Source organism: Delphinapterus leucas, chromosome 13, assembly GCF_059928025.1.
Source record: "Delphinapterus leucas isolate spDelLeu-1000000601 "Yukka" chromosome 13, BTC_Dleu_Yukka2, whole genome shotgun sequence".
Classification (NCBI taxonomy): domain Eukaryota; kingdom Metazoa; phylum Chordata; class Mammalia; order Artiodactyla; family Monodontidae; genus Delphinapterus; species Delphinapterus leucas.
The window spans coordinates 86795655-86820512 of record NC_143141.1 but is presented as its reverse complement, the minus strand read 5'-3'; the positions used below and the strand labels follow the sequence as shown (position 1 = coordinate 86820512).

Sequence of the window (24858 nt, the reverse complement as noted above, 5' to 3'; positions counted from 1 at the left end):
ACAGAGGCAGTAACTCTACTGGAAGCAGGGCTCACACCTGTGCTGAGGTCAGAACAGACTTACAAGTGTGTGGGCTCTGCCTTGAAGGAAAGAGAGAAAAGATGAAATTAAATCCCTGAAGCTATTTCATTTGTACTCCTCAGACTAGCGTTTGCTGAGGTATGTCCCACTGACCACGCACAGTACCGCATGTGGGTGATAGTGCCAGGTGAAAAAAAAGGTTCCTTGGGCTAATACATTTTGGAAATACTTACTCAACACATTTTTTGTCTGCAGGAATTCTCCGAGCCTTCAATAGATATTTAAATGCACTATAAACCTCACAGAGTAGAAATCTGGAGAATTCCAAACCTGTGTGACCACGGAACTCCACTCCACACTCTCTAGAAAAGGCTGCTCTAAACCACAGTCAGGACACCTGAGGCATACCCCGCTGCAGCTTCAGCTCGAGAGCCTCTCACACCAACCATTCAGGCCAGAACCGGAATTTCTCAAGGTACTAAAGGAACACAGCATTCTGAGTACCCTCTCCACTCTGACCAAAACAATAATGCTTCATTTTCTGTTCCCAGAGTGAACAGACATGTGGATGTTTCCCATGATACATACACGCCCCTGAAGTAGTAAATGAAGCGTGAAGTTTCCAACTTAAACATATTTACCTGCCCTGTGGATGTTCCAACTGCCATGGTCAAGGCACCATTAAATTTCAAAGCAGAGATCGTTGGTAAACTGTTTATCCTGAAAGGCAAAACATTTGTATTTCGTGCATATATGGCCAAATCTCCTTCCAAATAACAAATTATTAATCTTCATTTCAATTCTAATGGGGACAATCACATTTCTTAGTCTTCTGTTTAAAAGGTAATTGTAGCCAAACTTTCTTAATCAAAATGAAAAATAACCTTTACTTATAAATGTACTTTAAAAATCTGTAGATTATGTTCTTTAAAAACTGTAAGAAACATTTTCAAAGTAGCTACAAGCAAAAAAAGTTTCTGAAAATATAAAACCAATTGAAAAAGATCAGTATGACAATATCTTTCATTTTGATTAAGCCAGGATAAGGTATTTACAGAAACATGCCCTTTTTTGCTTGAGAGAAAACAGTTTTATATTCGGGCATAGATATACCCTTTTTTTTTTTTTTTTTGCAGTACGCGGGCCTCTCACTGTTGTGGCCTCTCCCGTTGCGGAGCACAGGCTCCGGACGCGCAGGCTCAGCGGCCATGGCTCACGGGCCCAGCCACTCTGCGGCATGTGGGATCTTCCCGGACCGGGGCACGAACCCGCGTCCCCTGCATCGGCAGGCGGACTCTCAACCACTGCGCCACCAGGGAAGCCCCCCATTTTCATTTTTAAAGTTAGTGATGTCAAGCTAAAATAAAGACTAGTCCCCAAACGGGGACCCAGAACCTGTAAAGGTAACAAAATGATGGATGTTTATGGCTCTGAATCTGGAGTATGCTTCTCACTCAGTAACCAAGAATAACGCTCTGAGGGGGAAAGGGTCCTAGAAGATGAGTCAGAAGCAGGCCACAGTCCTGATTTCAATACCTATTGTCTCCACGACCTTGGACCAGGACCTTCAGTCCAGGCTGCTGACTCTTGGCATCCTCAGGTCTCTTATGCCACCTAAAGCCTCAGCCTGCAACTACACTGAAGCATCCACGGGAACCTGGAGGTCTCTCGTCTGTATCACTTTCAGTCATCTACTCTTCAAAATGAACTCTGGAATCATTTCTCAGTGCGGTGACATTATTTTTCCTCATTTATTCAAACTTTTTTTTTTGTATTTTTTTAAAATTCATTTTATTTATTTATTTTTGGCTGTGTTGGGTCTTCGTTGTTGCACGCGGGCTTTCTCTAGTTGCAGCTAGCTGGGGCTACTCTTCATTGCAGTGCGCAGGCTTCTCACTGCAGTGGCTTCTCTTGTTGTGGAGCACGGGTTCTAGGCGCGCGGGCTTCAGTACTTGTGGCTCACGGGCTCAGAAGTTGTGGCTCGCAGGCTCTAGAGCACAGGCTCAGTAGTTGTGGTGCACAGGCTGAGTTGCTCCGCTGCATGTGGGATCTTCCTGGAACAGGGCTTGAACCCGTGTCCCCTGCATTGGCAGGCGGATTCTTAACCACTGTGCCACCAGGGAAGCTCTATTCAAACTTTTTTGTTTCTTAATAAAATTTTGTCCCTTTCTTCAGATAGTCACTTATTAAGCTTATCCCTCAGTACTTTGCAATTTTTTTGTTGTAAATTATTTTGTTATAAATGAGAACTGCTTTTCATTGTATCTTTCTAACTGGATATTGCTGATAAACATCAACGCCACTGATTTTGTACATTTATTTTGTAACCAATTTACTTAGCTCTCTTATTAGCGTTTATAGTTTTTCAGTTAGTTCTACTGGGTTTCTTAGGCAGACAATCACATCGTCTGCAAAGAACAGAAGCCTGCCCTCCGCTAGCCGAAACTTAACACGTATTTCTTTCTCTGACTGTATTGGCTCCACCTCCCAGAACTCTACCTATGTCAAATAACAGAGGTGACGGCTTACAATGTTTGTGTAGGAAAAAAATAAAGCTAAGCATAAAAAAACTAACAAATAAAATCACCTGGGGCTTCCCTGGTGGCGCAGTGGTTGAGAGTCCGCCTGCCGATGCAGGGGACACGGGTTCGTGCCCCGGTCTGGGTAGATCCCACATGCCGTGGAGTGTCTGAGCCCGTGAACCGTGGCCGCTGAGCCTGCGCGTCCGGAGCCTGTGCTCCGCAACGGGAGAGGCCACAGCAGTGAGAGGCCCGCGTACCGCAAAAAAAAAAAAAAAAAAAAAAAAAATCACCTGAAGCTGAATCAGCAGGCAGAGCTACTTTTAACACTTTGTAACATATCCAGATTTCGTCCCTATGACTGGACACATAAGTTCACTGTTTTTCTTATGAAAATGTGATAAAACTCTATAGGAAACTGTATGATTTGCTTTTCCACTTAACAGCATATTTGGAACATCTTTCCCTAGAAATAAATATGCTTCTGCCACATAATTCTTAAAGGCTTACGTAGGCTATTGGTCAACACTTCCTCATCTGTAAAATAAATACAAAACAGTACCTGCATCAAAGACTGTTGTTGTTTTATTAAATAAGTTAATATATGTAGAGAACTTAGAACGCTACCTGGCAAATAGAAAGTACTGTAAGCTATTATTTCTACCAAGCTGTATTTTGATTTGCTATCCCGGGCTCTTTCTGACATCTTAGTATTATTATAATGGGATAAACACCTTGGGCTGTGGAAGATGGGAGAAGGTGCACTCTGTACACGTAGGAAGGCCTTTAAACTGATGTTACCTTTTCTGTCAGGCAATTTAGCAATGGGTACCAAAAGCCTTAAGAACATGTATGCTGTTCAAGCTCTTGATATTTTCCAAGGAAATAATCATAAAACTGTAAATAGATGTGTACTAGTGAAAAACTATAAGCATCCTTCACGAACCAAGAGTGGTCTGTTACTTAAATTAGACCTACCTGTATATATGCAGGAGTCATTTTTACTTTCTTCTGTGCATTTTTTGAAACTGCTTAGTATCTTTTTACATTAAGTACAAATCATCTTTACAAAATTAAAAAAAAATTTTAATAAATAAAATAACCTCCATCATGACAGCTGAAAAATGCCTCACCCCTAAGGACAAAAGAGGCCACCAAAAATGTCTGTGAATCAATATTCTATCAAAAAAAGAAAAACTACTCCCATGTTTCTAGAGACCACAGTTAAGATTATTTTTTAACATCCCTTCCTTAAATTTTGTATAATGGTACTTCTACTGTAGTCATTAAAGTAGAAATAACCTTAAGACATACTGCAAATAACTCCTGCTGGCCTGTTTTCTTAAATGACTTTTCAAGATGAAACAATTAATGACAGGGTTTGTACACAAGTCTCTTTATTCTAATTCAAACACAAGTTAATGCTTAAGGGTAAGAGAAAATTAACCTCTTTGCTTCCTATACAGTGAGTAAATATCTTTCACTTAAACCTGATTTTCTACTTTCTAAAAATAAACAAGTTTCTGATTCATTTTCTTTCATACCTACTTGATGAATACTAATAAGCATTTTCCATTGCTTTATTCTATTAACAAATGTAGAGACTCATAATTCAGTAATCTGCACTTAATGTTTTATGAGTTTTTCTTCATGTGTACATTTCACAATAAAAATGTCTAAGTAATTCCAAAACAAAATGAAAAATCAAATGTAGAATGAGTTTTCCATTTTTAGATTGTTTAATACACTATACTCCATACCATGACTAATGAAGTTATTCATTAGCATTACTTTAATAAAACTCAGTAACAATACTCAGGAAAAAAATTTCCTATACTCACTTTCAATGTCATAATTAAAAGATGGAAAAAATTTTTTCTTTACTTATGACACAGGGAAAAATGTATACATTAGAAACAGACATCTTTCCATTCAGTGATTCTTAGCTTTTATTTCCAGGTCAAGAATGCTTTTTTACAAAGCTGATTTTTTCAAAAGAAAGAACTATATTTCTTCTTCTCTCCCCCAGAAAAATGCAAATCACACAAAATTCTACAATAAATTTAGAGTTAGTCTCTCTTAGCCCACCCATCTAACACTCCACCTCCTATGTGACATGACTGTAGATAAATGTCTGATCAACTGAAAAGACAAAGTAAAATGACATTTCCATGAATAACAAGATCCCAGAGAAAGGGCATTCCCGAGCAGATTACAGCAACTAATCCCATGTCAAGGATCTGACAAAGAGAGTGATAATCTGCATGTGCTAATATGAGCACAGAAAAATGTCTAAAGGGAATTCCCTGGCGGTCCAGTGGTTAGGACTCGGAACTTTCACTGCCGGGGGCCCGGGTTCGATCCCTGGTTGGTGCAATAAGATCCCGCAAGCCATGAGTCAAGGCCAAAAAAAAAAAAAAAAAAGTCTGAAAACATATGTACCAAGCAGTGTAACAGTAAGTACTCTTGTGAGTGGGAAAAGGACAGGGGGCTTATAGGTATTACTTAATTCAAGCTTTAGAGGTTTTCATCCCCCAACTGTGATTTACTTTTCCAATTATTTTAAGTGTAGGAATGGCCAAATAGGAACAAGAAAATATCAAAAACATTGCTTCCCTCTACCTTAGAATTCAAAGCACATATTTTTGTTTGTTAAATGGAGTGGTGGACTCCTGGTTCCACCACCATATCCTACAGAATGGGAAATACAAATTCCTGCAGTGTATTTGTTTTAACAAAATTCCACGGCAACTATATAAATAAGGAATTCCATCTGGCTTCCCCACTTAGTGACCTTTCACAGGAAAGGATTTCTACATAAAACAACCACAAAACCACAAGCTCAGATAAACGTGTTTTAAGAGTGTCATCCTTTAGCAACTGATTTTAATTTAGTGTTGATACGTTTGTTTAAATCAGAAGCTGATGAGTATTTAAACTGCGACTTCACTCCCACTTACTCAGAATCAGCTGTGACGCTACTTAAGGCGCAATCTAACAGGCCAACCCTGCCACGCGTCCTCGGGTCCCAGCACTCCACTCGGCCCTAAACAGATAAAACACAGTCATTTTAAATACTAGAATATTTTTAGACAAATACCAAAAAAAAAAAAAAAAGTCTCATTGATTATCTCGTGGGGAATAAGAATTTAACTTTTTCTGTATGCAGAAAATTATAAGACACTGATGAAAGAAATTAAAGATGATACAAATAGACGGAGAGATATACCATGTTCTTGGATTGGAAGAATCAACATTGTGAAAACGACTCTACTACCCAAAGCAATCTACAGTTTCAATGCAATCCCTATCAAACTACCACTGGCATTTTTCACAGAACTAGAACAAAAAATTTCACAATTTGTATGGAAACACAAAAGACCCAGAATAGCCAAAGCAATCTTGAGAACGAAAAACGGAGCTGGAGGAATCAGGCTCCCTGACTTCAGACTATACTACTAAGCTACAGTAATCAAGACAGTATGGTACTGGCACAAAAACAGAAAGATAGATCAATGAAACAGGATAGAAAGCCCAGAGATAAACCCACGCACATATGGTCACCTTATCTTTGATAAAGGAGGCAGGAATGTACAGTGGAGAAAGGACAGCCTCTTCAATAAGTGGTGCTGGGAAAACTGGACAGGTACATGTAAAAGTATGAGATTAGATCACTCCCTAACACCATACACAAAAATAAGCTCAAAATGGATTAAAGACCTAAATGTAAGGCCAGGAACTATCAAACTCTTAGAGGAAAACATAGGCAGAACACTCTATGACATAAATCACAGCAAGATCCTTTCTGACCCACCTCCTAGAGAAATGGAAATAAAAACAAAAATAAACAAATGGGACTTAATGAAACTGCAAAGCTTTTGCACAGCCAAGGAAACCATAAACAAGACCAAAAGACAACCCTCAGAATGGGAGAAAATATTTGCAAATGAAGCAACTGACAAAGGATTAATCTCCAAAATTTATAAGCAGCTCATGCAGCTCAATAACAAAAAAACAAACAACCCAATCCAAAAATGGGCAGAAGACCTAAACAGACATTTCTCCAAAGAAGATATACAGACTGCCAACAAACACATGAAAGAATGCTCAACATCATTAATCATTAGGGAAATGCAAATCAAAACTACAATGAGATATCATCTCACACCAGTCAGAACTGCCATCATCAAAAACTCTAGAAACAATAAATACTGGAGAGGGTGTGGAGAAAAGGGAACACTCTTGCACTCCTGGTGGGAAATGTGAATTGGTACAGCCACTATGGAGAACAGTATGGAGGTTCCTTAAAAAACTACAAATAGAACTACCATATGACCCAGCAATCCCACTACTGGGCATATACCCTGAGAAAACCATAATTCAAAAAGAGTCATGTACCAAAATATTCATTGCAGCTGTATTTACAACAGCCAGGAGATGGAAACAACCTAAGTGTCCATCATCGGATGAATGGATAAAGAAGATGTGGCACATATATACAATGGAATATTACTCAGCCATAAAAAGAAACGAAATTGAGCTATTTGTAATGAGGTGGATGGACCTAGAGTCTGTCATACAGAGTGAAGTAAGTCAGAAAGAGAAAGACAAACACCGTATGCTAACACATATATATGGAATTTAAGAAAAAAAATGTCATGAAGAACCTAGGGGTAAGACAGGAATAAAGACACAGACCTACCAGAGAATGGACTTGAGGATATGGGGAGGGGGAAGGGTAAGCTGTGACAAAGTGAGACAGTGGCATGGACATATATACACTACCAAATGTAAAACAGATAGCTAGTGGGAAGCAGCTGCATAGCACAGGGAGATCAGTTCGGTGCTTTGTGACCACCTAGGGGTGGGATAGGAGGGTGCGAGGGAGGGAGATGCAAGAAGGAAGAGATATGGGAACATATGTATATGTATAACTGATTCACTTTGTTATAAAGCAGAAACTAACACACCATTGTAAAGCAATTATACTCCAATAAAGATGTTAAAAAAAAATTTAACTTTTTCAAACTTTTTACCTATCCCCTTTTTAGTACTGTTAAATGTTTTATCATTAGCTGCATTTCTTTTATAATTTAAAAGGAGAAAAGAAGGATGGTTAAGAAAAACAAGTGCAAAATGTGATGCATGATCCTTGAATGGACCTTGATTTGGTTGGAGTGGTAGCGGGGAGAGGAGTTATGAAAGACATTTTGGTATAACTGGGAAATTATAAATTTGTAAATATTACTGTATCAATGATAAATGTTTAATATATGTACTATAATAACTATCACAGAAGAAATCAAAATCCAACATATAATATAAAAATTAGTACTTCCCTGGTGGCACAGTGACTGAGAATCCGCCTGCCAATGCAGGGGACACGAGTTTGGGCCCTGGTCCGGGAAGATCCCACATGCCACGGAGCAACTAAGCCTGTGTGCCACAACTCCTGAGCCTGCACTCTAGAGCCCGTGAGCCACAACTACTGAACCCACATGCCACAACTACTGAAGCCCAAGCTCCTAGAGCCTGTGCTCTGCAACAAAGAGAAGCCACTACAATAAGAAGCCTGCTCGCCGCAATGAAGAGTAGCCCCCGCTCGTTGCAGCTAGAGAAAGCCCGCGTGCAGCAACAAAGACCCAATGCAGCCAAAAATAAATAAAGAAATAAATTTATTTTTTTAAAAATTAATATAAAATGAATTTTAAAGTCTGGTCTAACTATGCATATCAAATTTCAAGCCCCCAGTAATCAAGGTACCCAAGGAATTCAGGGACCCAGCCTTTGGTCTGGGGGGTTCTGCTGCCCCTTCAACAAGTCTCAGGGCTGGTCTTAAAACAGCTAGTGAGGGCTTCCCTGGTGGCGCAGTGGTTGAGAATCCGCCTGCTGATGCAGGGGACCCGGTCTGGGAAGGTCCCACATGCCGCAGAGCGCCTAGGCCTGTGAGCCATGGCCGCTGAGCCTGCGCGTCCAGAGCCTGTGCTCCGCAACGGGAGAGTCCACAACGGTGAGAGGCCCGCGTACCGCAAAAAAAAAAACAAAAAACAAAAAACAGCTGGTGAAAGAGCAGCCTGCTCTAATACAAAACTTCTCTTACAGAGCACGCTTCCTGATTTCTAGCCTAACTTACTCTGTAAGGACTCTATTCAAATAAACAATTTTTTCAAGAAAATTATTTTAAAACTTCCCCTTGGTAATCTCAAGAAAAGTAATTAGCAAGATACTGCTTCACTGGCCTGACTCAGGCTTAACAGTATTATAACACTGTCAACACAGTTTTATATGTTTCCATTAAATCAACCTCATGTGTTCCATTTCAAATTTTAATCTTTTAACATAAAAATAATTTTAGTAAAGAAACCTAAATTTCATCCAGATGGACTGGTTTAATAAACTACAGTACATTCAAACAATGGAATCCTATCCATCAGTTTAAAAAAATTACTTTAGGCGTTTCCCTGGTGGCGCAGTGGTTAAGAATCTACCTGCCAATGCAGGAGACTCGGGTTGGAGCCCGGGTCTGGGAATATCCCACATGCCGCGGAGCAACCAAGCCCGTGCGCCACAACTACTGAGCCTGTGCTCTAGAGCCCGTGAGCCACAACTACTGAAGCCCATGTGCCGAGAGCCCGTGCTTCACAACAAGAGAAGCCACTGAAATGAGAAGCCCGCGCACCGCAACGAAGAGTAGCCCCAGCTCGCCACAACTAGAGAAAGCCCACGCGCAGCAACAAAGACCCAACGCAGCCAAAAATAAATTAATTAATTAAAAAAAAATTAGTTTAGCTTTATAAGTAATTACAAGTACCAATGTATAAAGACGTACATTATATACCATTACATTAAAAAAAAAAAAGCAAATGAAGAACCATGGTATAATTTCAATTTTGTGAAAAACTTTTAAAACCATATTACTAACACATATGCATACCTGCACATACACAGAAAAACAAAAAAGAAGGGAGAATACTGCAAGCCATTAGAGTTACCTCGGGTGTACGAGGATTTGGTAACTGGAAGGCACAGAAGGGTACTTTTTTAATAATACGTTTTTGACATTTTTACCTTTTTTTTATTAGGAGTATTTAACAATATTGTCATTAAAAAATGCAAATCTAGAAAAACTTCTGGTAAGCATGAAGGACACTGATTGAAAGGTACTGTAGTTTAAAATGAAAATGTTGTGCATTTATTGAATGCTACTATAGAGGATGTCCAAATCAAAACCCCATATACCTTTCCAGTTTATAATGTTTTCAAATAGGTTCTTTCATGTGATTCTCACCAGCACAGCACCTCTATACAGTTGCCAAGGTAAGTATTATCATCTCCATTTCACTGATGAGAAAAACAAGCCTCAGGGAAAGTCAGTCATAAAACTATCAAGCAGCAGAGAGCTGGGACTGCCTCCTGTTAAGAACAAGGGTGGCAATCATACTGGAGCTGGCAATCCAGCAGCGACTTCAGGTCTCACCCCCGACGATGATGGCCCTCGCAGACCACATCAATGCACAAGGGGCACAGTCTGCAGCAACGGCACAGCTGTATCTCTGTGGAACGTGACCCACGGTCCATACGAAAAGCAAACCAGTGGGCTGTGGCTTCATTAGCACCCTGCTCTTAGGAACCAAGCAACACTGTCTTTAAATAAAACTCCATTCGTTATCAAATACAGAGCAAATGTTCTAAAAAATAAAGTCAACGTACGCTTACCTCTATTGTTCCTGCGGCAAATAAGCCATGCACTGAATTTACGTCACAAACATTATTCTCCCTAAAATAGTAAAGCCATAAGGGAGAGAGTTTTAGCATCTACTTTTGCAGGGGGCGGGGACGACAGACACTCAATAAACTTTCTAAACAAACAGTAAACGCAATGCTGTGCATAAGGTGGCAGCAGATTCTCTCGCTCATCTGCGTATGAGAAGCACCGAGGCATTGAAGGGGCCAGTGCATTGTACACAGTCCCCGCAGTTTCAGACCCCAGGGTGACACTCTATCTGCCAGGGGACGAGACAAGGAAGGGCTTTCTTCAAAAACACTATTCCACCATCGCGAGAACACGTTTCCCAATATATTTTCTCCCAAAGCAAAAAGAACGCAGGCTATCACTACGCCAATCCTGAGACTTGACCAGCTTGTTGAGTACACTGACCTAGGCTCGTTTTCTTTTTCTGAAAAATGGCATTCACCAATCTCATAGGTTGTTGTGAGGATTAAATGAAAAAACTACATGTTCAGCACAATGTTTAGAGTTTACAAGACAATAAATAAAAGTTGTTATTATAAACAGGAAATTCTGCAACTAAAAAGCATGTAACTTTTTATTATCCAAGGATGCATCATGACATTACTATAATTTCTTTTTAAAGAAAATAAGAGTATTTCAAATCAATGTGGAAAAGTAACCCAGAGTTTACCTGGTTTTTTATCACTACCTGTTCTTCCAGCCTTTAAAAATCCCCTTCAAAGCAATAAGGAAAATCCAACAGGCTCATTATATACATAGGTGAGAAGTAATCCAGCTTCCACTCTATACTAGCTGTGTGAACTTAAACAAGCTACTTACCCTCTCTGAGTCTCAGCTGCCCTATCTGTAAAATGGAGATAACAATAGTACCTATACTGTAAAAATTTGTTATAAGTTTCAAATGAGTGAATATATATAAAATCCTGAATAATGCTTGGCACATAGTAAGTACTTTCACTACTGTTGTTGTTACTATTACTCAGTATTAATACTATTATGACAGATTCATCCCTAAAGGATTTCTCTATGAATAAAACAAAAGTACAGACCATAACATATGATGAAAAGAAAACGTGAAAAACTCTTAAATGTCTGCCAGCAAAAGCATAACAAAATAAAATAAAAAAATAGTACTCCAAGTTATTTCAAAATTTCTCTATAACAGAAAATATCACAAAACTAAATCATGAATGAAAATTTAAAGAACACAGAAAAAAACAGCAACTGAATTTCTGGAGTGAGTTAAAAACTCTTCACATATATTAAAAAAAATTTTTTTTAATTTTACAACATCCCCAGGTCTTCTAGTGAATTTTTTGTGTGGGAAAAAATTTAATGTTACTCTTTTACCTAAGTTGCCCAGAGCTCTGCTTACAGGCAACACGTGTCATTTGACAACAAAGTGGGCGTCTGGCTTCATCTCCTGGCCAAAATAAATACAGCAGGATTCTTATAACAAAACACTCACGCAGCATCAGTCTGTAGAGGATTCAGGAACCGTCCTTGTTCCAAGTTCAATCTATAAACTTCAGAGCTGTCAAACAATGAATAAAGTGAAAAATCCAGGAAACTACAATGAACGTTTCTTCAAGCAAATATAATTTTTAGAAACATGGATCTGTCATGAAGCATCACTTCCCTTTGTAAAACTGATACAAAAATGCATTCTAACCCTAAAAGATAACCACCTTACTTGTAAGTTTGTTCATGCATAAAAGTGATTTAAACGACCCATGTGCCAAGGAAATATGATGAAGTCATTAAGTAGGATATTATTTACAAATAACACGGAGAATACAAGATCCAAAATGTATCTATAAGTGTATGTATATAAGACTACAATGAAATAACAATAAAATACTAATAAGGGTTTCCTCTGAGTGGCATAATTATGGGTGATTTTTTTTCTTCTTTATTCTTTTTTATATTTCCCCAATTTTCTAAAATGGATAGGACTTATTTTTATAATCATAAAGAAGGTAGCATTTAAGAATAAAAGTTTTAAAATGCATGCAGTGGGGCTAAGATACTGACTCCACACCACTGCTACTGGGTCACCCATGTCTCTCTAGATTTAGAGCACCACGCTAATAGAAGTCAAGGATGTAATTCCTAAATGAGCCAGTCACTTTGGAACTACACTCTTTGAGCAACCATAAGGCAGGGATAATGTCTTATCCTTCTTTTAATCCCTCTCCTCAATTTTAAGAACAGAAGTTGCTTGGGGAGGTGGAAAGGAGAAAACAAAGGGTGATTAGACCCCAATACCTCGCGCCAACAAAGTACAAGTCACAGGATGGATAATGGTAAGAAAAATCTCTCCCGAACTTTGGTATTCTGGTTTTGTAGTAGAAACCTGATTGTGAATGAAATTCAATGTATCTATCGTTATGCAGGAAGACAATCTGAAAATGAAACAAGAAAATTAGTTTGCTTAGGTTAAAGTATTTATTTCATCATCATCACTGAAACCGGCAAAGCAAGAAAATCTCTGATCTCTCTCATCCTTCTCCTTGCTCTCTGTAAACGCATGTGTATAAACACAACTCGCCATGATGGTTAAGAAATGTGTTTGAGAATCAAACCTCTCCATTAGTTACTTAATGCCTTCCTGCATCTTAGATAGGTTTTTGGCAAACTTTACCTTCTAACTGAAAGACTTAATACGAATGCTCTTCATCTATCTGGCACCAGCACTTTGTAATGTAGAGCACTGCTCAGTAACCTCAGCGAGTCATTTCCTATTTTACTTAAGAACACGTTTTAGTAATCTCACTATTATCACACGGAGTTTGATAGGCTCCTTGTATAAATTTAACTTTAACGTATTACAAAGGCATCTTAAAAATCTGCAGATGGTATTGAAAAGCAAATTTATCAAGATCTAGAGAAAATATACTATAAAATTACAAGTCCCAAAACGTACGATAAACGGCTACCACAGGCAAAAGGATAAACTGTACCCCATAGTTTCCAGAACTGAAGACAACATAGAAAGCATGTCAGCTCTGAAAATTCAATTTTCTTTCATGATGACATCTCTAAAAGTTTTTCATTTTAAACTGAATAAGGCACTTTTACCGACAATCTTGTAACTGTTGAAAATTACCACAAGAGTTGAAAGATGCACTAATGGCACCAAAAAAGAAAGAAAAGGAAACATAAATATATTAGCTGTGTCTTGAGCTGTTTCAGTATATGCACAACCACTTATTTGCAGGGTTAAGAAAATTAAACATACAACACTGCTGCTGTACTTTTCACATATGAATAAGAAAACGAAAATAATAAATGCAATAATGAAAATCACACATCTAGAACACAGGATGGTCTAAAAAGATGACTGCTACCAATTCTTAAAAATATAGATAAGGTTTCATTCATACATGCTATGGCAAACTTATTCCGATATTAGACTGGCCAAAGGCTATCTCTATCCCAGTTGTCACATACATGTGACAAACTAAGTATATATTAATAGAAAACAATAGGTTTTATTTTACTATACAGCCATTTTAAATTTAACAATGGAAACATCATAAAAACACTTATCATAAAAACAAATCCCTCTCATTCATTTCCTGAGGACAGGCAGGATAAACCAACGCTACAAAGCATACCTTTGAATAGTCATCAGACAAAGTTTCAAAGGTGACAACTGAAAAATAAGGAATAGGAAAAACACAATTATCAGTCCATTTTTTAATAAAAATACAAATTTGATGCAAAGATTCTAACTCAACACAAATACTATATAGAAATGCTGGGTTTTTCTTCCCTTTTTGCACCTACATAACACAAGAACAAAGTTTCCATGCTATATTGCCCCCCCAAAACACCAAATGGAAAATTAAAAGCTTTATAGTTTCTTTATACAGATCAGCTAGATTTTCTACAGAACTGAAGCAAATTAAATAATAAATTTACAAAACATAATGACTTCTAAATTTTGTCACAGTTTTTCTGAGATGTTCAAAGTAAAACAACAAACATTAAAAACTCAAAACTTTTTGCTTTAAAAAAGGTAACAGTAACTTTTTACTCATTCATAGTATACCTGCTAAATGAAAATAAAGAATGAAAACAGTTATTATTAGCAGCACATGGAGTTTGTACTGTTTTTTAAAAAGAAGACAGTGAAACAAGTTAAGAGAATACATAATCCCATTAACTTCTTCTCCCTCAATCTCAAACATGGGGCCACCTGACAAAAATACCTGAACTCTCCCATTTCAACCTGCGCCCTGCGCCAGGCAGAATTCTAAGAATGACCCCGCTGACCTTCCCCCCCAGGGCAGTCCCCTCCTCTGGAGAGTGTGGGTGGACGCTATCAATGTGAGGAGACACCGCTCTTGTGATTACATCACGTTCTATGGCAAAGGAAAGATTTATAATCACACGAGCCCTTTCAAAGCAGTTTTCTACAGCTGGCGGCAGAAGGGGTAGTCAGAGAGATTCAGAGCACGAGAAGGATCCAATGAGCTGCTGCTGGCTTGAAGGAGGAGGGGACCAAGTGAGGAGGAATGCAGGGCTCTCTAGAAGCTGAGCATGCCCCCAGGCTGACAGCCAGCAGCAGAGGGGTCCCTAGCCCTACAACCAAAACAAACTGCATTCTGCCAACATCCTGTAAGTTTGAAAAGGGGTCTTGCCCAGGGCCTCTGGAAGAGTCCCACCTGGCTGACACCTTGAGGTCAGCCCTGAGCACAGAACACAGAAAAGCCTGGACGGACTTTACCTACAGAGCTATGAGCTAATAAATGAATCTTTTTTAAGCTGCCGCGTTTATTGCAATTTGTTACACAGCACCGAAAACTGATACACAACCCATGCCCATTTCAAAAAGCAGAAAAGCAGCCAAAAATAAAAACTATTTTTGTGATTTCAAATATAACCTCTTACTTACCTTCTGAATCTAAACACCTTTCAAACTTCAAGGATAATTGATAGGTGTCATAACATCGAACTCGAGGTTTGTATGTTCCTATAAAAAAATTTAATGTGATGTAAAACCTAAAGGACATACTTTTCATTATCAATATCCTGCAGATATGTTGAGTATACTTTTTGTTTAGAGGTAAGTAAGATTCATTATAAGCATATCAAACAAAAAGAATTTAAAAGCAGGCTCTCCTAAAATGGACGGCTAGTGGGAAGCTGTTGCATAGCACAGGGAGATCAGCTTGATGCTTTGTGACAATCTAGAGGCCTGGGATAGAGAGGGTGGGAGGGAGGCTCAAGAGGGAGGGGATGTGGGGATATATGAATACATATAGCTGATTCACTTTGTTGTACAGCAGAAACTAACACAACACTGTAAAGCAATTATACGCCAATAAAGATATTAAAAAAAAAAAGCCCTCTCCAACATCCCAAGGGAAAAATGAACAAAGGATATAAACAAGCAAGACACGGAAAATGTATACACCTGTGTATGAAATACAAATAACTAATCAACTTCACAAATAATCTAACAAAGTAGATTTTTTAAAAATTAGTTTTTGCCAATATTTATAAAATAGATAAATAATAAGAACCTGTTGTATAAAAAATAAAATTCAAAAATTCAAAAAAAATTCCAAAAAATTAGTTTTTGTCTATCAAATGGCAAAAACGAAAAACTGGTTAGTATCTATATTGAGGTTGATGTTCAAAAAAAGTTCTCTCATACTTTGGTGATAAGTATAAATTATTAGAAATTCTTTGGAGGACAATCTGGCAATATCTGTAAAACATGTGATGCTCATACACCTTATATCTGTATTTCAACTTATACAAATTTATTCTACAGAAACACACCCATAAGTGTACCAAAGACATGAAGAGTGTTCACCGCAGCATTATTTACTGATGGCCAAAAATTGAAAGCAAATTAAATGTCCACAGATAGGGAAACGGTTAAATAAATGATGGTAAATCATTATAGAGGTTATAAAGAGGATGACGCAGACCTGTAACTCCTGACATGGAAAGCTGCCAAAACATATTACAAAGTGAAAGGGACAGTGGGTACAGCGGGTGCAGTGAGGGCTGCAGAGTGGCGCTTATACTGTGATCTGGCTTTTGTAAAACTCAACAATGACAGTGTCAGTACTCTGTACAGAAAGAAGATGGAGGAATAAGCACGGTGATATCTTGTGTATTTTAGTGCAATCTTAGGGCCTTTCACATTTTATCTTATGTATTTCTATAATGTTTGCATTTTTTATAAGTTTATCATGAAAAGAAAAAGACTGACTTTTAAAACCACTAAGGATATTTTTAAAAGAAAGGAATGAAGTAGTCCTATGTTTTCTGGCATGGATCAAAGCCCAAGATCTCATTTAAAAATAGTATATAGTATAGTATATATACACACACATACTCTATATACAATATATGTGTTACATATAATCTATAATTAAAATTTAGATTCTGAACATAAAACTGGACGCTAAAAAATGTGGATAGTGTTAGTAATGAGACAACCATTAACACAGAACAAAAGAGACTAGCACGTGGATGTATAAAAGTTGTCAAATAAGAAAGTGGTTGGAAAAGAGATATAGATGGATAATGTTAAGCCAACAAAAAAATTTAAGTGGACAATACTCAGGATATATGTAGCAAAATCACAACCATAAAAAGGTTGGGTAATGCTGTTCTAACTTATAATATATTAAAAGTTCCCTATATTTGTTGACTTTTTGATACTGATGAATACTGCTAACATAAAATCTTAGTGACATAAAAAATACTAGTACATGACAGAGAAAATCATTACGGTAAAAATGCCCTTTCCTGGAACCATCATTCATCGCTGGTGGGAGCGCAAAACGATCTGACTGCTCTGGAAAACCATATACCTACCCTCTGACCCAGCAATGTCCTCAAAACAGACTTGGACAAGACAGTTCATAATGCTTTACCAGTAACAGTCGAAGAATGAAAATAGCCCAGGTGTCCACCAAATGAAGAATAAATTAACAAAGTGTGGCATATTCCTATAAGGAAATACCATTTGCTAATAAAGAAAGAACACATTACTGACACGTATAATGACATGAATGAATCTGAAATATGAAGTCCTAGATGAAATAAGTCTTACACAAAAAAAATACATAGTGTATGACTGCATTTACATGAAGTCCATTTAAAACAGGCTACACTTGTCTGTGGTGAAAAAATAAATCACAGCAGCGGCCGGCTACACATGAGTGGGAGCAGGGATTGACTGTGGGGGGCATAACGGAATGCTCCGGATGAAAGAATGTTTTGTATCTTGGTAGGGGTTTGGGCTACACAGGCGTATGCATTTGTCCAAACTCATCAATGTACTTATACAAATTTATCTTTTAAAAAAAAAAGCCATAAACGAATACTGAACTCTAGTTAATGATGTACACACTGAGGTATTTAGGGGTGAAGTATACTAATACCTGCAACTTACTCTGAAATGCATCAAGATACAGGATAGATTGATGGATGGCAGAAAGACGGGTAGACAGATATGTGATAAAGCAAATACAGTAAACTATTGAAGAATCTAGGTGACAGGCTGTTCACTGTACAGTTTTTTCAATATTTCTATATGTTTGAAATTTTTAAATAATAAAATGTCAGGGTAATTTTTAAAAAGTGACCTTTCCCATCATAACATTTCCTGCTACGAAGTATATGTAAATCATAACCAAAAAGATGCTTACCGGTTGCTAAAATATACTGTCCATCTTTTGATACCTTAATAGTGGTACAAACAGTAGGCATTTCAAAATCCTGAATAAGTTCAATTCTCCTACGGACATCTACAAAGAAAGAAGATAAATAACTGGTTTAACCGCCATGTGCTTACTCTTGTGTCCAGGAAGACAGTATTCAGAGCGGGGTCACTACCAACGGCAACGTCCCTGTGCCTCCCAGCCTCGGGAAAGTGCACGGACACAGCCCCGCCCATGACACAGCAAGCTCTTCTCTTAGCTCATACCTTATTTTTCTAAACTAAGTATTTTATTTTTATTTTTCAAAAAGGAAAAAGTGTCATCGTTAATTGGAAAAAAAAAAGGTCCATAACAGTGCATCAAACATCCAGTTTCAAGCCCGGGATAAAGGGGCAACAGAATAAACATTAAACCACTATTGTTATTCAATCATGGATCATGGCTAAGACAAAAATCTTTACCATTTTTTCTCCTAAATAATAACAAGTCTAAACCTTTAAAATCTTAACTTTATATAAGAAGCTGCTACCAAGCTGACTTTTGCCTCTTTGTGGCAGCACTGATCTGCGGCCAAGAAGATCCAGGCTAGAGGAAGCCTTAGAGCAATCTCTGGGTCAAAACACTTAAACGTACTCTCACAAAACCTGGTTCCCTGCAACAAGAAAGTGTGGATTCTTGCTGGCTGCTACTGTAACAATGCGCCCACTGTGAGGACTGTGTATGACTCTCTGGCACATTACTGCCTTGTTCACTAAACCAACCAACTGAGCAGGAATGGCCCACTAAATTTGGAAGACACACGATACTCTTGAGATGGGCTGGAAAGGAGTCAATGAACAATTTTGTCCTCTAAGTAATCTGAACCTGTTTTCTTACACACTAGAACACTGGAGTGGAATGAGAGAATCAGAAGAAATCAAAATCAGTAAGCACTGTGAAAGCAGCAATTATTCTTTTCCTTTGATTTAAAGTTGTAATTTTCTAATTTTATATAAAGCCTACTTCTTCTCCAAGATGCTTGCTTTGACGTATTTATCTCACATCCAGAAACCTTTTCAATATCTTAGGTCTTTGATTTTCAGAAAATAACTTGAACAAAATATGTGGGAACTTAATCATCTTTCAACTATGACAAGTTGTAATAGAGAAAATTTAATGAAAATTTGTCCAAAATGATTTAAGTTAAAAACTGATCTTACAAACCTATCTTCCCTGCTGTCATAACTTAAAGAATCAAAATCTTCTACAATGACCATATGTTCATGTTCATATGTACTGTATGTAAAATTACTTTGTTCAGAAAGAAAATGTCCATTGTCTCTATAGCTCAAAAACTGACAAATGGATTTAACAAATGGAAAAAGATATGATACACTGGAAAACAAAGTGATTATGGAACTGTTAGGAGAGCTAGTCCTTCTATGACTGCTTGCATTCCTATTGGTCTTGCTGGGTATGGCAAGACTGTGAGGCCCTGGCCACTCCTTTACCTGAGCCATTTCTCAGCATTATTTATGCAGCTGGGAACCTCCACAGGTGAGTCTCCTCTAGACAAAGAGCAGGCGTGTCTACTCCTTGCTGTAAAGGCAGTGGACTTCTCAAGTTCAGTGTTCCTCAGCTGCAACACAAACCCACTGCATGCAGTGCACCCATCTGGGCCGCACTGAGTGCCCTTGTGGAACTTGGGCAGGGGGGTGACAGAGCATGCTGCTGATCATGCTATCTGCTGTGCTGCCTGAGTAATGCAGCCCTTGTCTCTGACCCAGGAGTCTTACGTCTTCTGCTATCATCCATGAAACAGTAACAAGCTAACTTACTAGTGCTTAGGTAGGTAAAATCAAACCCTATACCCACGGGACTGTATCAAGCACAACAAAGGTTTTCTTAAGAAGGAAAAGGGGGCTTCCCTGGCAGTGGTTAAGAATCCACCTGCCAATGCAGGGGACACGGGTTCAAGCCCTGGTCCGGGAAGATCCCACCTGCCGTGGAGCAACTAAGCCTGTGCGCCACAACTACTGAGCCCGTGTGCCACAACTACTGAAGCCCACAGGCCTAGAGCCCGTGCTCCGCAACAAGAGAAGCCACTGCAATGAGAAGCCCGTGCACCGCAAGGAAGAGTAGCCCCTGCTTGCCCCAACTAGAGAAAGCCCGCGCACAGCAACAAAAAAACCCAACAGAGCCATAAATTAATTAATTAATTAAAATTTTTTAAAAAAAAGAAGGAAAAGGGCAGGAAGTTTATTTTCCACTGCATGAATTCCACTGTGTTTTTGTAAACCTTCACTTAAATATGATAACAATAAATGAGAAAAGCATTATAACGTGGATCACAAATGTAGCTGAAATGAAAAAATAATACTCACCAACATCTTTCTTCTGAAGTGCTCTCTTTTTTCTGTCAGAAAGCCACTTAAAGAAAACAAAGAGACTTTATTTTAAAACATATTTACTTGAATTGTTTCTCTGCTTACAAAAATAATACATGCTCATATTAAAAAATTGAAACTTCACAGGAATATATAACATAGAAAATGAAAATACTCTGTAATCCTAACCCTACTGTTAACACCCTGTTACATGGATTTTTTTCTGGTATATATTTACATATACTAGACAATAAATTTTTAGAACTACTATATTTTATACAAGAGAAAACTAGTTCATCTAATCAACCTAAGGGAAAGGAGTAAGCCTCAAATATTATGGGTTATAACTAACATATGGAACTTTAAGTGAAATTTTAAAAAGCAAACATTAAATGGAGAAAGTTTCTTAAAGAAATATATTTTTTACAAAACATAAACCTAGATAAATAAACCTGACCAAATAGCTGACACTTGATAATAAAGAAATGATACTTTTAAAAGTCACATTCGCTGACACTAGATTTTGTTCTGTAATTCCTGTACCTTATTTTAGCTTGCAGCGTAAGTCCATTGCATGAACAGGTGCCAACGATGAAGCACTAACCAGTTACGATTACCTTAAAGCAGTGGTTCACAACCGGGGGCAATTTTGCCTCCGAAGGGCATCTGGCAATTCTTAAAGTGTACTTGGTTGCCACAATGGGAAGGGGTGGGCACTCCTGGCACCTAGTGGGTAGAGGTCAGGGATGCTGCCAAGCCTCCTACAATGCACAGGACAGCCTGTACAACAAGCATTGTCCAGCCCAAAATGTCAATAATGACGAGGTTAAGAAAACATACCCTCAGGAAATCAAAGAAAAGCAAGAGAAAAATTAACAGATGTCATTTCTAAAAGCAGAAACCCAGTGTACAGCCCATGTTAGACACAGGACATTATAATCTTGAGGGCTCTCTGGTCATGTAGCCCCACTCCTGAAGACCCTAAGTGTGACGCCTGAGGCAGTGTGGACGCTGGAACAGGTGTCACTCTTTGAAGGGCCTCAGTCTGAGCCAGAGCTCTCCTCCTGCCTTGTGTTAGGGCATTGATTTACAGGTCTGTGCTAGTCTTTGTGATTATACTGCTCTGATTTCATTTTAGGCAGAAATGTTTCAATTAAAGGTGATGTTAAACTATATTTCTGGGCACTCGATACATTCTTCTACATCAACTTAATAGAAGCAAAACAAAGGGCTTCTCGTTTCATAGGGGATTCGATTTCCTCTTATCAGGGAGTTATGCTAAAGAAGGGGGCAGTTCATTCAATAGCTGGTCTCACACATCAGGAGCTTGGGGCAAAGGGGAGGGGACTGAGATTGCCTTCTAAATGGGAGCCTGGGACCTAAAAGAGCCAGAAATTCCTTACAAGGGTGACGATGGAAAAGAGTTGAAAAATGATGAAAAAACAGTTCACTCTGCAGTTTCTGTACACACTGACAGCACTACAGGAGAGCACACCAGACAGAGTCAGCACGGGGCAGGAATGAACCAGTCTAAGTTTTAAAAGTTCAACAAAGAACTGAAAGTTGTCACTGATATCAGGCATCCTCTTTGTGTTCTACAAAATCACAGCTGATAGAGAACGTCACTTTGCCAATGCCAAAGAATTTAACCAGAAACCCAGCAAAAGAGCTCTGGAAATGCTGATGACCTAATTCTCTCACTGGACAGGCATCCCGCCATTGTTGAAAAAAAAACAAAAGAAAAGAAAAGAAGAAAAAAAAACAACACCCTGCTTGATCTTACATTTGAAGTAGGTAAAGCAAAATAAGCAATTTGTTGATAAGTCAGAATTACTTTAAAAGAAGATTTAGAGAGATTCCCTAACAGGATACACATACCCGTTTACTCAACATTTCCACCTGATGTTTATTAGAACATCAAACCTTCAGTATCAAAAATAAAACTTTTCATGCCTTTTGCTCACTACCTTCCCCCGACCCCCAATGTGCTCAATTCTCCATTTCAGTTATCAGCAACACCGTGTACCCAGTTATTCAGATCCACACCCTAAGAGTTCTCTCTTGACTCCTTCCTTCACCTCAACTCCCTACGACTATCCAACCCATTAGCAAGTCCCATTAGCCTACCTCCAAAACACCTCCTTTACCCCACCCAGTCTTAGCATCTCCTCTGCTACCATCCTAGCCAGAGCCACCCGTCTCTCAGTTGGACCACCTAACTCATCCCCACTCACACCCTCCCCAGCTGCAGTAATTTACCAGAGAGCAGCCAGTCTGAAACCCAGCAACAGCTTCCAACAGCACTAAGAATAAAACCTAATTTCCTGCCTTGGCCTACAAGGCCCACCTCTCCAGCCTCAGCTGTCCCCACCCTCTTGCCCCACTGAGCATTCCACAGCCACAACCGTGCCTCTCCTGTTTCTCCAACGTGCCAAGTGCCTTCCATTGTGGGTCACTGACACTTTCTGTTCCCTCAGTACGGAAAACTCTTCCTTTCTCCCATCTTCAAAAGACTCAATCCTTTTCATCAACCAAGTTTCTGTTCAAATGTTACCCCCTTGTAGAGGGGCCTTCCCTGAGGGCTTGAGTCCAAACCACTTTCTCTAAACAATTCATCCACAAGTGCTCTCTTACAGACACTCAAAGCACTTTTCAGTATCTGAAGTTGTCCTATTTGCTTACTTATTATCCTTTTCCCCAACAGGGAACCTTATCTGACCGGTTCATCACGTATCCCAACACTTAGAACAGGGCTGCCTGCAGGTACTCACATCTCAGCAAATGTGCAGAACCAAAGAACAAAATGAGAAGGATCATGCTGTGTGACAAACAGCTGGAGAACAAGGAGTTATTTAACCTGAATTCTGAGAAGAGTCTAATCAGTGGCTCCAAATCTTTTAGGGTCAGACACAAGGAAGAGTTACACTTATTCTGATTTCCAAGGGCAGGACTCAGAGCAACAGCGGCATGTAGAAAGGGGGCGTGTTTTGTTTGTTTGTTTGTTTGTTTTTTTGCGTTATGCGGGCCTCTCACTGTCGTGGCCTCTCTCGTTGCGGAGCACAGGCTCTGGACGTGCTGGCTCAGCGGCCATGGCTTACGGGCCTAGCCGCTCCGCGGCATGTGGGATCTTCCCGGACCGGGGCACGAACCCGTGTCCCCTGCATCGGCAGGTGGACTCTCAACCACTGCGCCATCAGGAAAGCCCAGGGGGCGTGTTTTAAAACAACTGTCTAACAAGCAGTCTCAAAATGGAAGAGCTTCTGCCAAAAGTTTCTTCTCACTGGCAGTGCTTCGACAGCAGCCTGACCAGCACTTATGAGAAATAACATACAAGCTACAGAGCCTAGGCAGATGACTCTGGACAAGTCACCCTTCCCCTCGCTGGAACTTTTGCATATTTTCAACATGAAAAGATTGGAAGAGGATGGCTGACTTTCCAAACGCCTTCCAATTCTGATGTCCTAAGACTCAACGAAATCGAGTTAAGTTCAGCAAGGTTCAAAAATACTGCCGTCCACATCATAAATGCTGCTGACACAAAGTCTGCATTTCTCTTCACTGCTGTATTTCTAGAACTTGGCATATAACAGGAATTCAACGAAGAGCTGATGAGCGGGCATTAAAGTGGGGGAGAAACACCTGTCAACCAATCTGTCCACGTTTTCCTCCTCGGTGTGGCAGCGGCTGTGAACATTATACAAGCCCAAAGGTACAGCTCCTCTGTTCTAGAGAACTTTACTCGCAAAAAGTTCAAGCCAACTCATCAATCCCGATCACCCCTCGGCCCAGGCTCTGGCGCGGTAACAGCACTGTCCTCGTCTCCCAGCATCGACTAGCTCCCCCAGGCACCGTCCCTGGACTCTGGGCCTCCCCTAGTCTGGGGCCGGCCCGGGCCCAGCTGAAACTACCAGGAACAGGGAGGAGGAAAGGGGCGGCTGCCCCGCGAAGAGGAGGACCCGACGTGACTCACCTCGGGAAGGGACTTGCCGCAGCTGAGACTGTAAATCTTCACTTCGTTGAGGCTGGAGACCTGCATCGCGGCGCCGAGGAGCAGCCACCCCCGTTCCCGTCCAGGACGCTGCAGTGCACGCAAGCACCGTAATCTCAGGGCCTCCTGGAGCGCAAGCGCCTGGGCGGCGTGGGGCCGGGGGGCGGGCGCTGGGTGATGACGCACTTCCGGGCGCCGGGAAAAGCGCCGGTCCCGGAAGTGGGAAAGTGGCGGAGTTAGGGAAGGCTAACTAGTGAGGTCCTGGAGTCGGTGGGGCTGGGAGCGACCTTAATATAGGGAGGGCGAAGAACTGCTTTCCCTTTTCTCAGCAGGGAGGAGCAGGAAGCTCTTAGGGTCTCTGCTCAGGCCGAAGGGTCTAGGTACCCGGGAGGGCGAGGCTGTCTGGGCTGACTGAGGCTTTGGGGGGGCCCGGTCAGGGAATCCAGGGAGAGAATGCGACCTGGAAGCGAATTCAAAGTGGAAGTGAGTTCTTTTCTCACCAATGTTCCTGCAATAT

At 39.8% G+C, this 24858-nt stretch overlaps 1 protein-coding gene across 2 annotated transcripts in view; it reads right to left on the bottom strand.

The window, feature by feature from the left end:
- NOL10 (nucleolar protein 10) overlaps positions 1-24489 on the bottom strand; it is a 97367-nt gene extending 72878 nt beyond the window's left edge. For both annotated transcript variants that reach the window (XM_089923442.1, XM_022554120.3), the window contains exons 1-10: positions 24324-24489; positions 20351-20396; positions 17976-18074; positions 15197-15274; positions 13914-13951; positions 12562-12698; positions 11762-11827; positions 10257-10317; positions 5501-5586; positions 663-741 (exon numbers count right to left, since the gene is read on the bottom strand). In XM_089923442.1, coding sequence (XP_089779568.1) covers positions 663-741; positions 5501-5586; positions 10257-10317; positions 11762-11827; positions 12562-12698; positions 13914-13951; positions 15197-15274; positions 17976-18074; positions 20351-20396; positions 24324-24389 — 756 coding nt within the window. In that variant the 5' untranslated portion in view covers positions 24390-24489. The remainder of the gene's footprint in view (positions 1-662; positions 742-5500; positions 5587-10256; positions 10318-11761; positions 11828-12561; positions 12699-13913; positions 13952-15196; positions 15275-17975; positions 18075-20350; positions 20397-24323) is intronic.
- Positions 24490-24858: the final 369 nt, after the last annotated feature.